The sequence below is a fragment of the Equus caballus genome, chromosome 26, assembly GCF_041296265.1.
Source record: "Equus caballus isolate H_3958 breed thoroughbred chromosome 26, TB-T2T, whole genome shotgun sequence".
NCBI lineage: Eukaryota > Metazoa > Chordata > Mammalia > Perissodactyla > Equidae > Equus > Equus caballus.
In genome coordinates this window covers 33,069,738-33,086,917 of record NC_091709.1, presented here as the reverse complement: position 1 = coordinate 33,086,917, position 17,180 = coordinate 33,069,738, and the positions used below count along the sequence as shown (strand labels likewise).

Genomic DNA, 17,180 nt, shown 5'->3' with positions numbered 1-17,180 from the left:
AGATTTCATAAGGTTTAAGGTTTCCTTTTTATTCTTAGTTTGCTGAGTATTTCTGTCATAAATGAATGTTGAAATTTTCTTGATTGTGTTTTCTGATATGTTTATCTGATCATATGATTTTCCAGCCTAGCATTTAAGAGGCAGACTTAGTCATGCTGTATGTATATCTTTTAAAATACTCTGCTGACATTCATTTGATAATATTTTATATAAAATATAGAGAAATAAAATATTTTGTGGGGCTAAATATATGTGTATTTTTTAATCCCAGAAAACATTATTATTATACTCTCAATCTTCGTTTAGATTTACCTACATATTCTTTGCTTTGTTTGCTCTTTATTCCTTTCTTCGTCTCTTACCTTCCATATGGGATTGTTTACCTTCTGTATAGGGTGTGTCCTTTGCATTTCTTTTTGTGCTGGTCTGCTGGTGATGAAATCTTTTTTCTCTGTCGAAAAAGATGTTTTTATTTCACTCTCATTCTTGGCAGATATTTTTACGAGGTACAGGATTAAATACTGGCAGTTATTTTTGTGTTGAAGATATTATTCCACTGTATTCTGATTTACATTTTTGCCATTGGAGTCAGTTATCAGTCTGACTGTCCTTCCTTCGAAGGTAGTTCATTTTTTCCTCTGGCTACTCTTAAGATTGTGTCTCTGTTTGTTTTTTGCGGTTGCACTGTGATGGGTCTTGGTGTGGATTTCTTTTTATGTATCTTGCTTGGGATTTGTTGGACTTCTTGAATCTGTAGATTGGTGTATTTCATTGGCTGTACAAAATGCTCAGTTATTATCTCTTCAGATAGATCCTTTGCCTCATTGTCTCTTTTCTTTCCCTTGGGGATTCTGATTAAATATACGTTAAGCCTTCTCACTATCCTTTATGTCTCTTATGCTGTCGTCGTTTTTGATCTTTTTGTCTTTCCATGCTATTGGTGGATAAATTCTTGTGCTCTGTCTTTCAGTTCACTGATTCTCTCTTCATCTATACCTAATCTGTTCTTAAACTATGAATTGAGCTTTTATTTATATATATATAGTTTAGGGATTATGCTTGGTTCTTTTTCAGATCTGCTGTGCTTTTTCTAAGGTCCTTTTTCCTTCATATTTCCTTAAACTTTTGTTTCTTTAGATATAATAAATATTGTTTATATGGAATTTATAACTGATCATTCTAAGATTTAAAGTCTCAGATCTCTGTGTTATGTTTTGTTTGTGGTGATACTTGCTCATGGTGACTTATTTTTTGTGTGTTTGGCTGTATTTAACTTTGTGTTGGCTAGTATATTTGTAGGGATAATTTGAGGCCCCTAATGAAGGCTTCTGCCCATGGAGAGGATTTGTGTTTGCTTCAGCCAAATAAATAGAAAGTTGAATTATTTTTCCCTTCACTTTTGGCTTAGTAATTCCTAATGTCTTTTCACTTATTTGATATTCTTACAAAGATTTTAAAAAGTATTTTTCCCAGCCCTTTTAGTTTTATTAATAAGAGGGTTAGTATGAATAACCTATCTGTTATTACCATAGGTAAAAAATCTCCTCTCAGCTTTATTAGGCTTTAATTTAATTCAGCTTTTCTTCTTTTAGATCCGCTCGGCTTATTTTGAGTTAGTTTCTGCTTTGTGCCAGCGTATTCCACAGTTGATGAAAGATGAAGCATCCAAAGTGAGCCCATCAGTTCTACTTAGCATTGATGACAGTGACCCCATTGTATGCCCAGCTCTCTGGGAAGCTGTGCTTTATACACTTACAACTATTGAGGTAGGTAAGAGTGGTACATTTAGTACAGGGAATACTTGTCTTATTTTTATTCTGGAAATCATTTGAGAGAGAGCCTATCAGATTATAATACCTAAAACTTACTGAAAAATACTTTCTTGCAAATAAAATATTTAATAATTTTTTACAGTTTCAGAGTTTTAGTTTTTAATGGTGGTGGTGAAAGATTTTAATCTCTTTAGGTAGAATACTTGATTTATTTTTGAGAGCCTGTATGTCTTCTCTCTTAATTGGGAAAAGTATGTTTATGATGTCTTGTTATTATTATAATGTTTTCTTTGGTTAGGACTGTTGGCTTCATGTAAATGCAAAAAAAAGTGTGTTTCCCAAGCTGTCAGCTGTGGTTCGTGAAGGTGGTCGGGGTCTGGCTACTGTCATATATCCTTACCTTCTGCCATTTATCAGCAAGCTCCCTCAGTCCATTACAGATCCAAAGTTGGATTTCTTCAAAAATTTCCTCACGTCTTTAATTGTAGGGTAAGGAGTTTACATTTTTGATCTTTAAAACAAAAGAGATTTTTCTTGTATTCATAAATGGGTAGAATGACCTACTCATTATTGTCTTATTTAAATTTCCCCAAATTGTTTTGCTGTTTATTAAACACTTTTGAAGTTTTCAGAGAATTTCAATTGGAATTCTTTTCTCAGGTGCTTTCTAGGCTTTAGTGGTAGTAGGCAGCAGAAAGTGAGATGAATATGGTAAGGCCCTTAGATGGAAATAGTCCATTTTTCAAATGAGCCCTTTCTTTGCATGTTGATAAGTACAAATACCCAAATGCAGAAAATGAAACAGTGGAGTTTTTAAAACTTCCATAAACTTATATATAATTGCTGTTTAAAGTCATACTTAAAAAATTATTTCAGTGTATTCATTGAACTTAATAAGTAAAAGTTTTATTAATAATTAATGAATATTCCTTTTCACTGTACTATTATCTTTGGTTAAGTCCTCTCTTTCAAATTTGCAGGTGGATTGGTTCATTCATAAAAAATAAATATGTATTATCTTTTGTTGACACTTTTTCATAGTTCTGCAAGTTCATATTCTACTCGGGCTGTGTTTTGGTTGGTTGGTCTTAGTTTTAGCTCAAAAAATCGTCTTCTTTTGGTATGATGCCTTCCCCATGTCTTTATTTTGGTGTTTCTTCTGAGTTGCTTATTTTCTTTTTCATGAGAGACTAAGCCACAGTTATTTATTGTTTTTTAGGCTATCAACAGAGAGAATCAAAACCAGCTTTTCAGAGTGCTCAGCAGTAATATCTGCTTTTTTTGAATGCTTACGTTTTATAATGCAACAAAACTTAGGTGAGAAAGAGATTGAAGAGATGCTCGTCAATGATCAGGTATTTATAATGTAAAAACCATTAGTGTCTTTGCACACTGACAATAAAGAATCAAGTTCATTTTTGTCTTGTTGCCATTTTATCAATTAGCCTTCCTTATAAAGATTTCATTTCTGACTAGATAAATAACAGTTCTATACTGTCAGTTACTATCGTAATACCATAATGCCTAAGTTCTAGTTAGTCTCTGGATTTACAAATTCTAACTGTTTTAGGGAGTTGCAATGCAAAACAGAATTTAGAAGATGCTATTTGTGTTTATTTAATTGTTTAAATTATGTAATAATCATGTTACTTCTAAAATATTCAAGTACATTTATCCTTTTGTGAACAGTTGTGCTTGGCTTTTAGAACCAGTGATGAGAGCAGGTTCTGGAATATAGTTCCTTATGGTATGAAATTAATTAATGAAATTATAGAAGCCCAGATCCTAATTGATGTCTCAGATAGTTAACTTCTCTTGTCTTTGTAATTTAAGAACAAAGTTTCTGAATTCTCTGGGTCCCGTATGACTTTCATATTAACTTAGAAAAAAGCTAGAAACTTGGATAAGTTCAGAAGATGCAGAGAAAACTATATTATTTGTTAATGACCAATAATCTTGGTCAGTTATATCATGGAAAAGAAATAATTCAGGAGAATGCAGTGAAATCATTAAGCTCTTTCTATGATTTGAAAATGATCTTCAAGTTAACTCTTTTCAGCATTTTGGGAAAAATCCATGCTTTTCAGTAAATAAATACGAAATTTTATGATGTTTTACAAATACCTTGTGTACATATTATTTCTCCTGAAAACTGAACTTTTATAATTCTACTTCCTCTTTCAGTTGATTCCTTTTATTGATGCAGTTCTCAAAGACCCAAAATTGCAAGATGGGCAGCTCTTTAACCATTTAGCAGAAACTTTAAATTCCTGGGAAGCCAAAGCTGATATGGAAAAAGATGATAAGACGGTTCACAACTTGGAGAAAGTGCTACTAAATTTCTGGGAAAGACTGTCAGAGATCTGTGTGGAGAAAATCAATGAGCCAGAAGCTGATCTTAAGTCTGTTTTGGGTGTATCTAACCTATTACAGGTCCTCCAGAAGCCAAAGAGCTCATTGAAGTCAAATAAAAAAAAAGTTAGTAAGGTTAGATTTGCTGATGAGATGCCTGAAAGTAATAAAGAGAATGAAAAATGTGTCTCCTCAGAAGGAGAGAACAGTGAAGGCTCTGAATTAGTGGCTGAACTGTCTCTCACACATAATTGTTCAGACGTTATATCTCCACTAAGGAAAAAACCTTTGGAAGACTTAGTCTGTAAGTTAGCAGAGATGAGTATTAATTATGTCAATGAACAAAAGTCAGAGCAGCATCTAAGGTTTCTTTCCACTCTGCTCAACTCCTTCTCTTCAACCCAAGTATTTAAAATGCTACTAGGTGATGAAAAACAGAGTGTTGTCAAAGCCAAACCTCCTGAAATAACCAAGCTTGCACAAAAAAATCCTGCGGTGCAGTTTTTATACCAGAAACTAATAGGTTGGCTAAATGAAGATCCAAAGAAGGATGCTGGTTTCTTGGTGGACATTTTGTACAGTGCCCTCCGTTGCTGTGACAATAATATGGAAAGAAAAGATGTCTTGGATGATCTAACCAAGGTATTAACTGTTGTATGTCTTTTTAAACTGTAATGGTTGACACTGGCACACTCATTGTAGAAGAGTGGAACGAGACCTGCATGGGGCGTATTTTTGGATTGTTTCTTGACTGTGAATGTCAATTTAAAGCCCAGCAATATATTCTTGATTGTGATTGGGACGTGTGTGAGACTTCTGGGTAAGTGTGTTAACATGATAAAAGTTGATGATTAAAAATTGAGTTCTTTCAGTCCATACTTTTTACACCTGGACTGCCTAAAAAAGTTTTGGTTTTATAGTGGTTACATAGTTACATTTACTTGTAAAAAGTTTTACTATTTCCTCTAGCAGATTGTTTCTAACTCTTTTTTCCTCTTCCAGGTGGATCTCAATTGGAATTCTGTTCTTCAGGTCATTGAAAAGGTAGCTTAGGGATTTTTTTCTGTTTTTTTGTATTTATGGGTATAGAAAAACCAAAATTACAGTCATACTCACACTCTGGTATGTGGTCAGGTGTTTATGTTAGAAAACTTCCTTATTACTATAACTTTATTCTCATAATTTGGGAAGACATTGGTGTTTGCCTTTCTATAGTATTGTTTTTCTGGTTAGGAATATCAGGGAAAAATGGACAGGCTCTGGAAAAATCAGTGTTTCTTCCCTGGCGGGTGACAAAGGGAGAGCTAAAAATACATTTTATTATCTTTAAAACTAAAGCTACAGGTTTCTGTTCTTTTCCTAGTTTTTCTTCTATAGACATGGATTGAATGGTTCTAGCTTTAGCTAGAACACGTCAGGAAAGTTTGTCCTACTCTGGAATACTATACAGGCAAATTAAAATCTTCTAGCCTTTGTCTGATTGCCACTTAACTATATAAGGAAATTAGTGATAAGAATAACGAAAAGAAATCAAGGAACATAAATAATTTAGAAATTTTAAAAAATGCCTTAAGTATTCTTTGCTTATGAAGATGTAAATGATGTAACTGACACTTTTCCAACCATAGAAATGTTATGGCTAGCTACCTAAAATTCTTTTTTTTTTAACATTTTTGTGATTATTTTTTAATTTTACATAGGTAACTCTTTAATGTGAAAGTTTCTTTTTTGTCTATCTTTTAAAATTATGGTAAAAAAATACATTAACATAAAATTTGCCATCTTAACCATTTCTAACTGTAGAGTTCAGTAGTGTTAGGTATATTCACCTTATTGTGCTACCAATCTCCAGAACTTTTTCTTCCTGCAAAACTGAAACTCTTTACCCATTAAATAACAACTGCCTGTTTCCCCAATAGTTTATTTTTACAAAATAAATACAAACTACTAATTTACTATTTTTCAAAGAGAAATATTATTTATTAGGCACACAATTTGCATTAGTTTATCTAGTACCTTCTCTCCCTGTAGGCTGACTTTGTGAAAAGTCAAATTATCAGAAAGCTTCTTGAGAAGTCTAGAACCAGAGCAAAGGCAATTAATAATTTGATAAGAGAAGACTGATATATCCATTTCCACCTTAGGAATGTCCCTGCTGGGTAGTTCAGATACGCCTGTTTGGAGGACTGTCCTCGTCCTGGGCAGTGTTTGGAAGTTCATAGCCGGTGTTTGCCCCCTGTGCTTCCGTGACTAACTAGCCTCCTCACCCGCTTAAAGCTGATCAGATTTTGTAAATATGTTAAAACATCGAGGAGTTGAAAATGATGTCTTGATAACCTGAGAGACATTTTATTCAGAAGTTTGTTCTCTGGATTCTGTAGCATTCTATAAAATAGTTTGGTTTGGGGCCAGCCCCATGGCTGAGAGGTTAAGTTCACGCACTCTGCTTCGGCGGCCTAGGGTTTCACCAGTTTGGATCCTGGGCGCAGACCTAGCACCACTCATCAGGCTATGCTGAGGCAGCGTCCCACATGCTACCACTGGAAGGACCTACAACTGAAATATACAACTATGTATGGGGGGCTTTGAGGAGAAGGAAAAAAATAAATAAAAATAAGAAAAAACCTTTTAAAAAAATAATTTGGTTTATTTGGTAAACTACATTAGCAAAGCCAAATTATAGCCATCTAAATTCTAGTTTTTCTTGGCTTTATGCAACCTCATACTTTTTGAACAGAGTCCCTAAGTCAGCTTCTTTAAAAACAAACCCGAATTTTGTAACCAGAAAAGCACCTTAGGGATTTTCTAGGTTAATCTTCATTTTTCAAATTAGGAAATAGGCCCAGTTTGGTTAAGAGATTTGTCCAAGGTCATAAAGCCAGAATAGTGGTAAAGCTTGGGCTAAAATAAAAGCTCTGGTTACTAACAGTTTTTTAAATAAAAGGATAATGATTTTTCAGGCACTACCCAATCCACACTTGGATTTTTTTTTTCCAGATTGCTTTGAAATGAACCAAGTTGCAAATTCCTTTCTTCTCAGCCCTTAAAGCAAAAGAAGCTCTGGGAACATGGATCAACATACTTTTGGGGGTGGATTTACAAGTTTTTTTCTTGCTTCCCTCCCCCATGAAAATAAATCAGTTACTCTCAGATGTCTGGCTCCAGTAACTATTTCAGAGAATTTGGAGAAGTAATAATAAGTCCCATTGTTCATATTGAAGTGATTTACCACTAGTAAATAGTAACTGTTCTTTAATTTTAGCAAATTAATGAACAAAAATTTAATATCTATAGAGCATTTTTAAATCTGTCTTCAAAGTCCATCCATTCATTATTCATTGAACATATCTGCAGTGTTGATAGCAGGTATCAAAGAAGTTTTAAGACAGTCTCTGCTCTCAAGGAACTTACAATCTCATTGGAAACAAGACATACACAGATGAAACATTATAAATAATAATACAATTCAGTAAGTGCTTTAGAAATTCAAAGAAAAACAGTGATGAGTGTGGGCTGAAGTAGTTGGGGATACTTCATAAACAGGTGGGCTTTGTACTGATTATCAAAGAATGGATGGGATTTTGATAAGTAAAGAAGAGGGAGAGTATTTATGGTTGGGAAGACGGCATGAGCAAAGTGTGGAAGTGTATGTCAGCAAGGCTTAGTGGGGAACAGGGAGGATACCAGCCTTCTTAAAACCTTAGGTGGAGGAGTGGGGGGTAGTGTTGGGGTCATGATGATGAAGGGAGGTAATATGGTATAAGTAATATTTTAGGCAGATATACTTTTTGATCTTGCTTCTAATATTTGCTTTAATTTTATGGTTTTAGGCATGTTCTAGTTCAGATAAACATGCTTTAGTAACTCCTTGGCTAAAAGGAGATATCCTTGGAGAGGAATTGGTAACCTTGGCAGAGCATCTGTGTAATAAGCACTTGGAATCCAAAGGATCTTCTGAATCTTACTTCTCAGAAAGATGGACTCTTCTAAGCTTGGTATTATCCCAACATGTAAAAGATGGTAGGCAAAAACGGGGCTTTTGTTTTTGAGTAGGGAATATTCCTTTCACTTTTTGGGATGATTCCATGCTGCTCATTTTGCATATTATTGGTTGAGAATAACAAGACTTAGTTTATTCAAATGTCTTAATTTTGTAAGCACCCTAAATGTTTATTAATCTTTGCAGCATGACTTGGAAGGCATTTAATATTTTTAGTTTTATATTCTAAATGTTTTACGTTTAGTGAAGCTGTTCCCTCTAATTTTGTAGAACGTTGCCTTTGTACTTAATTTAAAACTGCTTTTTTCTATGAGTGCCTTTATATGTGAGAGAACAAATTGATTTGTTGGTATAGTTTTCTTTTGTCTAATACATAAACATTTTTTTTTAAACACATGGAAAGACTCAAGTGGTTGTTAACCCAAAGTAAGGTATTCAGCAATGCACTGTTAATATTTTTTATTTTTTGTCTGTGTGAACTTTTTTTCTCTAGATTACTTGATTGGAGAAGTATATGTTGAAAGAATTATTGTTAAACTTCATGAAACTTTATCCAAAACAGAGACATTGACAGAAGCTGAAAATAATGACTCATCAGTGTCTTTTATCTGTGATGTGGCCTATAACTATTTCAGCTCAGCAAAAGGATGCTTGCTAATGCCATCATCTGAAGATTTATTATTAACTCTCTTTCAGTTATGTGCTCAGAGCAAAGAAAAAACACATTTGCCAGGTAATAGCCTACTGCTCAAATGTTTTGTTGGGAGTCTCCGGCTCTGACCTGCATAGTGTAAGTGCCCAGGTTTTATTAATTGAATCATAATGTGTTTTGAAAGTTGAAAGCATTTTGAGTAAAAGCCTACAAATCTTAAATACTTTCAGCTTTAGAAGTCAAGTTAAAGATGTTCGTAGACATTATGTCTAAAGTTCTTACTTCATATTAAAGAAACAGTTTTGGAAGAGACCATGATAGATGAGTTAGAATCTTATCCTCTTCACTCAGTAGCTCTGGCATTTGCTTAATTTCTTGATGCCTCACTTTCTGCATTCATAAAGGGGGATATTAATATCTCCTCTTATAGTTAAAAATGTTCAGTCTTGGTGTATATCAAAATGAAATTTTGATTGGCTGTTTAAGGACCGTATGCTTGCCTCATATGTTAACTCAGACTCATCTATGAAAGCAATATAAAAATACTGTTGATAGACAGCCTTCCTCCCCATCACTTTCTTTAACACTAACTACTGTATTTGGAAAAGATATAATATTTTTCACATCTCCAAAAGGACAACTCTCTTGTAAGTTCAGAGCAGGAAAAAAGCTAACTTTAAAATCTTACCAGTTTTACATTTATATGGCATGAGCTAGCTTGTATTATTGCATATTTATGACATAGTTATTTTGTTTTGGCAATTGAATAGTAATTTTATGTTTTCTTTTTCTAGTGGTACCTTAAAAATCTCAGATCTGCAATGAGTTCTTTCATTTTGTACTAATTATAGTTGTTTCAGAGGGGTTACAAATTACTGTTGACATCTTGATTTTAGACTTTCTTATCTGTAAACTGAAAAATACTTGGCTCTCGGGTGTGAATTTATTGGTCCATCAAACTGGCAGTATATATAAACAGAGTACCTTCCTACGTTTGTCTGCTCTGTGGCTGAAGAACCAAGTTCAATCTTCATCTTTAGATATCAAAAGGTAAGCTTTTTATGCTCAGTTGCACGGTATCTCTTTAAGATTTGATCACTGTCGTGAAATAAGATTCCATGATTAGTGTGAGTGCCTATGAAAAATGACTTGTTACATAAGAAATCTACCAATTCTAAGAGAAGATCCAAACAGATTTTTCTGAAAGGATTTTGTTTTAATGATCATCCACTTAGACTCGCTTAATTGAAGAATGTCTTGTTATAGCATATCTGCTAGACTCCTAATTTATGGTCAGTGATGTGATGGTGGCGCTACCTTGTGTCTTAGGCTGATGTGGATTGTCACTGTAACCTCTCATGGCCACCACACATAGTGATTGTATTTTCTGGGGTTCTGGTAACCGCTGTTTTAAGGTGTGGAATGGAAAATATATTTCATATCTCATACCTAAATCCATATGTAAAAGTGAAAACTAGAAGAATGCATCCAGGGGCTATTTGGATTGGGCCAAATCTTTTTCTGGTCATCCTGTTATTTTCATGGAATAAGGTAACTATATTTGAGAAATATCTGATCGGAAATAGGTCAGGTTCCCTTCATTCTGAGATAGAAGCAGCACTCAGTTTCAAATCATAAATGTTGGATTAAATCCCCAATTTGACTGTGTGAATGTTGGTGGGGTGAGTAGAGGGGTCACTTTATTTTTATTTGTCTTTTTGTTCAGGTAAGCTATTAACTGTTCACAGTATTTAATGTGTACCAAGGTCTTCAAGTTAGTCATAGCATAGCTACAACAGTTATGTTTTCGCATTATTTTCAGTCTTCAAGTCCTCTTGTCTACTGTTGATGACTTGCTAAATGCACTTGTGGAGAGTGAAGATACCTATCTTCTGGGAGTTTATATTGGAAGTGTAATGCCAAACAACAGTGAGTGGGAAAAGATGAGACAGTCTCTTCCTATACAGGTATGTTTGAGATTAGAGAGTGCTTATCTCATTCTGAAGTTTGGATTGAATGCAAGGTTAAATGTTTTAATTTTATTCTGGGGAAGAAAAAAAGGTAAATGAAGTCAGTATCATTTTATTCTGGGGAAGGGAAAAAGATAAATGAAATGAGTATCTTTTGTTTTATTCTGGGGAAGAAATGAAATGAAATGAGTATCTTTTGTTTTATTCTGGGGAAGAAATGAAATGAAATTAGTATCTTACTTTGCCTCTTTGTCTCTGAATGCCCATGTATTTGATGTTTGCTGTTTGCAAGACAGCAGTTGCCACTGGCAGTTGGCATGGTACAAGGTGAATAAGACCAAGTTCTGTCCTGAAGGAGTCTTAAGAAAATACACATGTTGATAATTTCCTTTAGTAGAAACCAAACTTCTAGGATTCTGTGGTTTGACTAATAAACTAGTAACAACTTCATTTTTGATGTTACTCTAGTAACATTTTGAAGATAATCTAATAACTTCATTTTTATACAGTCTTAATTGCATAGGTAGTAAATAATTTAGAATATCTAATGCGTTTGTGTATAATTTAATGTATTCTTTTTACAGTGGTTGCATAGACCTCTTTTAGAAGGAAGATTGAGTTTGAATTATGAGTGTTTCAAAACAGATTTTAAAGAACAAGATACAAAGAAACTTCCCAGCCATTTGTGTACTTCAGCATTATTGAGCAAAATGATATTAGTTGCCCTGAAAAAGGAAATAGTCCTAGAAAATAATGAGCTAGAGAAAATAAGTAAGTATATATGAGCATTCAGATATAATATAAATATAAATTTTGAAATAATTTTAATTCTGAAATAATTTTGTACACTGCAATTTAAATCTTTAAAGAATCAAAGATCTTCGGCTCCTGTTAACTATTTTAGTGATGAGAAACTTGAGGTTACTTAAGTGATGAGTGTTAAATTGCAAATCAGGTGGAAACAGACTGAAATCTTGCTGTAATCTTGTTAGCTGTAGAGCAGAATTTGGTATAAGATCAGTTACTCCCACTGGCATGACATCAATATAAGCAGATCCTATGGCACGTAACCCTAAAGAAAATGATTGAGTCTGGTGTTTCATCAAGGATTCTGAATTTTCAGTTAAGTTTTGAACCACTACACCTTGTACTCATAGGGCTATAGTATTTTTCCTGGCAAGTGGAGGTTGAGATGTTGAATCTCAAGAAGATTGAGGATTTCTGAGAATTCCTCCATTTCAGGAAATAGTGTAGAATTGTAAGTAGCAGGGTGACCTGTACAAAATGGTATTAAAGGTAGAGGATTTGTATAATTCCTGTGTCAGTCTTGTTTGTAACACGTCAGCTGTAACACAGTCACTAGTAGAGGACAAGATATGCCCTGTGGAAGAGAGCTGGAACACCTCTTTTGGTTAGCCAGCTCCATAAGCAGTTAAGAGCAAGGACATTAGCCTACAGTTTACATTGCTCACAGAGTGACTCTGTCCAGAAACAAAACTGGAAATTAGAGTAATATTTTTTGTAATTATTTTTGTTATTTGTGTTACTGATTACACACTGACAACATTATATATTTAATCTTATCACAACCCTATGGGTTAGATATTATTATTGTTGTTTATCTTATCTTGACTTGATTAGAGTTATTTAGCTTGTAAGGGATAGGATTAGATTTTGAACCAGGTCTCAAGTTTTCTTACTCCAAAATCCATACATGGCTTTATGAAAGAGAGGTATGGCTAATTATGTATTAAAAACCTATGATATGCCAGGTTTTGTGACAGATGTTGGTTATTTAATTCTCATAACAGTCTCGAGAGGTGGATTGTAGTATCCTAGTTGATAACTAAGTATACAGCTCATTTGCATCCAGACCAGACTGTCACCGAGACCCTGTTTACTGTATCATGCTGTCTCCCATTTCTTAACACATTGGCTTGAACTTCTCATCTCACCTCTTGGGTCCATTGTTTGTTTATCCTGTATGCAACTTCTTACCACTTGTGGCAAAAATAGTAGGAAGATTCCTCTAGTATCTCTGGTAACGTAGGCCCCTGTCACATTCTTAACTAATCAGAAAAGGGACCAAGTAAGATTTGGGAGAAGAGTGGTATTTTATCAGAAAAATTTTCTCAGTTTGCACTATCATTGAACGTCTCAAAGCAGATTTGAAATCGGTTAATAGATATTTTGAGATTACTGGGCATAGCAGTGTTAGAAAATGGGGCATAGCCGTGCAAATGATGGAAAGGTCTATTCACACACACACTTGATAACATGTTGTCCTTTCTGTTAGTTGCAGAACTGCTGTATTCACTGCAGTGGTGTGAAGAATTAGACAATCCACCTATTTTTCTAACTGGATTTTGTGAAATGCTTCAAAAAATGAATATTACGTATGATAACTTATGTGGTCTTGGTAATACTTCTGGCCTTTTGCAGCTGTTATTTAACAGGTGAGAATCCTTTCAATTTCCATTTTTTTAGTGACTGTTTTACTAGTTTATGGCTTTGTTTCAGTAAAATGTAAGCCCACTTCATGCTCATCTTTCATTCAGAGGGTTTGATCTAAATTAATCCCAATTATTAATGATAAATACTTTGTGGAAACTAAGTACTTGATTTACTCTTCTGGGGAGATATTTGGACTTTGCCTGTGTTATTAAATCCATAAATTCATTCAAGGGACAGATGTTGATGAAAGAAATAGAAACCTGTAGAAGTTGTTTTAATTTGTCATCTGTGAGCCATCCTCCTACTACTCTCAAATTTAAGCTTTTACCTAGCTTGTTGTTACAGGTGTGTCTTAATATTATAACCACAAAACTCTCCCCCAAGATGAGGAAGTCAGTAGGGAAACAGAGTCATAGAGGTTATAGCAGTTAGAAGTCAACTTGTTAAAATTACTGTGTTGCACTGCATTCTCTTTAAGAGTTTTTCACTTGCTGATAGTATTTTGAGTATGCTTTGCAGTATCAGAGGCCCCAGGCTGAACAGGTCTTCCTCTTCAGTTCTACTCCACGTGCTCAAAACTCAGAACTTTCTTCAGCAGATGTCAATACCTCTTTGGTTCCTCAATTTAAACCAGCCCAGGTGTCCTCTGGGATATGTCCTTTTCCCAGCTGTAGCCCCAGGTCCTCAATCCTAATTTTTAAAGTCATCTCCGCTATTGCGACTTGAGGGCCTTTGGGATTGTCTGGGGGTGAGAGTTCAGTACCAGTTGTGAAGAAGTTTCAGAAGCCTAAGCTCCCAGTCCTTTTGATAATGACAGTTGTTTCAGTGCAAAAGTCGTTTGTGAACTGATACCCTCAGAAGGTGATTTATTTACTTCTGTAGAAGGAATCCAGGTAAACAGTTACCTTACAATCTTAAGTACATTTTCAAAATGGAATTTTTTTTCCCTTTTTTAGGTCCAGGGAAAATGGCACCCTATGGTCTCTTATTATTGCTAAGTTGATCCTTTCCCGAAGTGTTTCATCTGATGAAGTAAAACGGCATTATAGGAGAAAAGAATGGTATTCTTATTTAAAATGTTTTTATTTTGTAATTTATTGTAATTGGTCACCTTGGCAACCCCCAACTAACAAAAAATTTCTAATAAATGAAGAAAACAGCGTTTAGGAAATGAAGAAATTAGATTAAAGGAAATAAGAATTAAAGACTTTAAAACAATTTCAGTTGTTTTAAGTTTGGGACACACCTTTTATAATAAGCACTTTTGACTTTATAAAATTTTGTTTTGGAATTTTATACTTGTTTTAAACAATTAGCATTTCATAGACACATTCTTTTTTCCCCTGAAATCTTTTTGGTAGAAATCTTTTTTTTTCGCCCTCCCTAACATCCTTCTTCCATCACTTTATTTGCTGTGGAAGTGATAGGAAAAGTTACTTACTTTTCTCTTAAATAAGGATCATCCCTTTGAAGTATATTCTAGAAATGCAATAAATGTGTTCTTAAGACAAAGAAATAGATTATGGGATTGGACATCCCAGAGATCTACTAGAATTGATCGTACTAGAGAAGCTGGGCATTCAAATCAAACACTTAGCTGAAATTTACCGACAGGCATTTTGAACTTACTTATTTACCAAGAAGAATTGTGAAGTGATGACGTGTGTATGTTCTCATACAGTAGAATTGTAAACTAAATTTCGATTATTTTAGTCTTATTTACAAATTTTTAAAACATTATTTTGAGGTAATTATAGATTCATATGCAATTATAAGAAATAATACAAAGAGATTCCATATATCCTTCATTCACTTTCCTCTGGTGGTACCATTTTGCGTAACTTTGGTACAGTTTCACAACCAAGAAAATGGCATTGATACAATCCAACGACCAAGTTTACATGCACTCATTTGTGTGTGTGTTCTGTGTAGATCACATGTGTGACCACCACCACCACAGTCTAAGCTACAGGATAGAGGATGTCTTGTGTTACCCTGTTATAGCTACAGCCACCTCCCTTCCTCCCATTCTCCTCATCTCTGGCAACTAGTAATCTGTTCTCCCTCCATATACTTATATCATTTAGGAATGTTATATAAATGGAATCGTACAGCATATGACCTTTTGATATTGTTTTTTTTATTCAGCATAATTAAATTTTTTTCTGATTATAAAAATAATAGAGAATTAAAGAACTATTAGAAATAATTACTAATGAGATGGATATATACTTGACATACAAAAAGCAATAACTTTCTTATTTACTAGTAATAATCAATTAAAAAATGGCATAGGAAAAAAGAGATTCTATTCACAATGACAACAAAACTGTAAATACCTAGAAATAAATATAACACAAAATTATAATTATAAAAGTTTAGTAAAGATCACAAAAGGTGGGAAGATAATTGTAAAATGGTTGTATGAATCGATAATTTCAATGCAATCTCAGTCAAAATTTTAGCAACTTTTTTTGAGAAACTGTTTTAATCATCATATGCATTTGAAGGAAAAAATGCTCGAAAATCTCTGGGAGATTTCTGAAAGAGAAAATTGAAAAGGACTTGCTTTGCCAATACAGTAATTAAGCAGTATGAAATTGGTGAGTAGACAACCAGTAGATCAGATACAGAGTCCAGAAACTAATCCACACATATATGAGATTTTAGTTTTTGATACAGGTGGCCTTTCAAATCAGTGAGGTGAGTCAGTAATAAATGATATTAGAAAATTGGATATGTGTTTGAAAAAAATAGCAAGACCACTCCTTTACATTATACATAAAAATAAAGTTGAGATGAAAGCTAAATATAAAGAACAGAGCTATAAAAGTATTACGGGAGAAGAAGAGAGCTTGTATCATCTTGGCATGGGGAAGATCTTAAGCAAAGCGCAAAACCCAGAATCCTTAAAAGAAATGATAGATATTTCATTTTGTAAAAATGGAAACTTCTAGCAACTTAGGTGCCCATCAGCAGATGAATGGATAAACAAAAATGTGGTATATAATACAATGGAATATTATTCAGACTTGGAAAGAAATTCTGACGTGCTTCAATGTGGATGAGCCTTGAGGACATTGCTAAGTGAAATAAACCAGTTACCAAAAGACAAATACATTATGATTCTACTTATATGAGGTACCTAGAACAGTCAAATTCATAGAGATAGAAAATAGAATGGTGGGTTGCCAGGAGCTGAGGGGAGAGGACATGGGGAGTTCTTGTTTAATGGGTAGAGTTTCAGTTTTGTGAGATGAAAAGAGTCCTGGAAATTGGCTGCAAAATAATGTGATTGTACTTAACAATACTGAACTGTACACTTAAAAATAGTTAATGTGGTAAATTTTATTACATATATTTTACCACAATTAAAAACTTTTTAAAAAAGAAAGAAGACTTTTGTATGACAAAAATACAATAAAGGTTAAAGGACAGGTGACGAAGTGGGAGAAAACATTTGCAAATTAACAAAGAATTAATATCCATGATATATAAATAGCTACTATTAATTAGTAAAACTATTCAAAGTGAAAAATGTGTCAAGGACTTGAACAGGTAATTCATAGATAAAATGTAGTCCCCCCTTATTTGTAGGGGATACATTCCAAGACCCCTAGAGAATGCCTGAAACCATGGATAGTACTGAACCCCATATATACTATGTTTTTTCCTATACATATATACCTGTGATAAAGTTTAATTTATAAACTATGCACAGTAAGAGATTAACAACAATAACTAATAATACAATAGAACAATTATAACGATATACTTAATAACAGTTACCATAGATCACAGCAACCTCAGCATATAATTTTTTTCCGTTTCCTTATTAAGTCGAGAACTTTAAACTTTTCACTTAAAGGAAGGGTTATATGGCTTCTCTTTGGCATATCCAAATTGCCAGCATCACTACTTTTGTGCTTTGGAGCCATTATTAAGAAAAATAAGGGTTACGTGCACACAAGCACTGCAAT

The 17,180-nt window shown here is 33.9% G+C and overlaps 1 protein-coding gene across 2 annotated transcripts in view; it reads left to right on the top strand.

Annotated features, from left to right (window-relative positions):
* Window positions 1-17,180, top strand: part of LTN1 (listerin E3 ubiquitin protein ligase 1) — a 54,535-nt gene that overhangs the window by 16,534 nt on the left and 20,821 nt on the right. For both annotated transcript variants that reach the window (XM_001915192.6, XM_070252068.1), the window contains exons 7-18: window positions 1,593-1,766; window positions 2,071-2,261; window positions 2,992-3,127; window positions 3,957-4,766; window positions 5,127-5,168; window positions 7,955-8,144; window positions 8,618-8,857; window positions 9,673-9,826; window positions 10,599-10,743; window positions 11,331-11,517; window positions 13,043-13,202; window positions 14,157-14,261. In XM_001915192.6, the coding sequence (XP_001915227.4) occupies window positions 1,593-1,766; window positions 2,071-2,261; window positions 2,992-3,127; window positions 3,957-4,766; window positions 5,127-5,168; window positions 7,955-8,144; window positions 8,618-8,857; window positions 9,673-9,826; window positions 10,599-10,743; window positions 11,331-11,517; window positions 13,043-13,202; window positions 14,157-14,261 (2,534 nt within the window). The remainder of the gene's footprint in view (window positions 1-1,592; window positions 1,767-2,070; window positions 2,262-2,991; window positions 3,128-3,956; window positions 4,767-5,126; window positions 5,169-7,954; window positions 8,145-8,617; window positions 8,858-9,672; window positions 9,827-10,598; window positions 10,744-11,330; window positions 11,518-13,042; window positions 13,203-14,156; window positions 14,262-17,180) is intronic.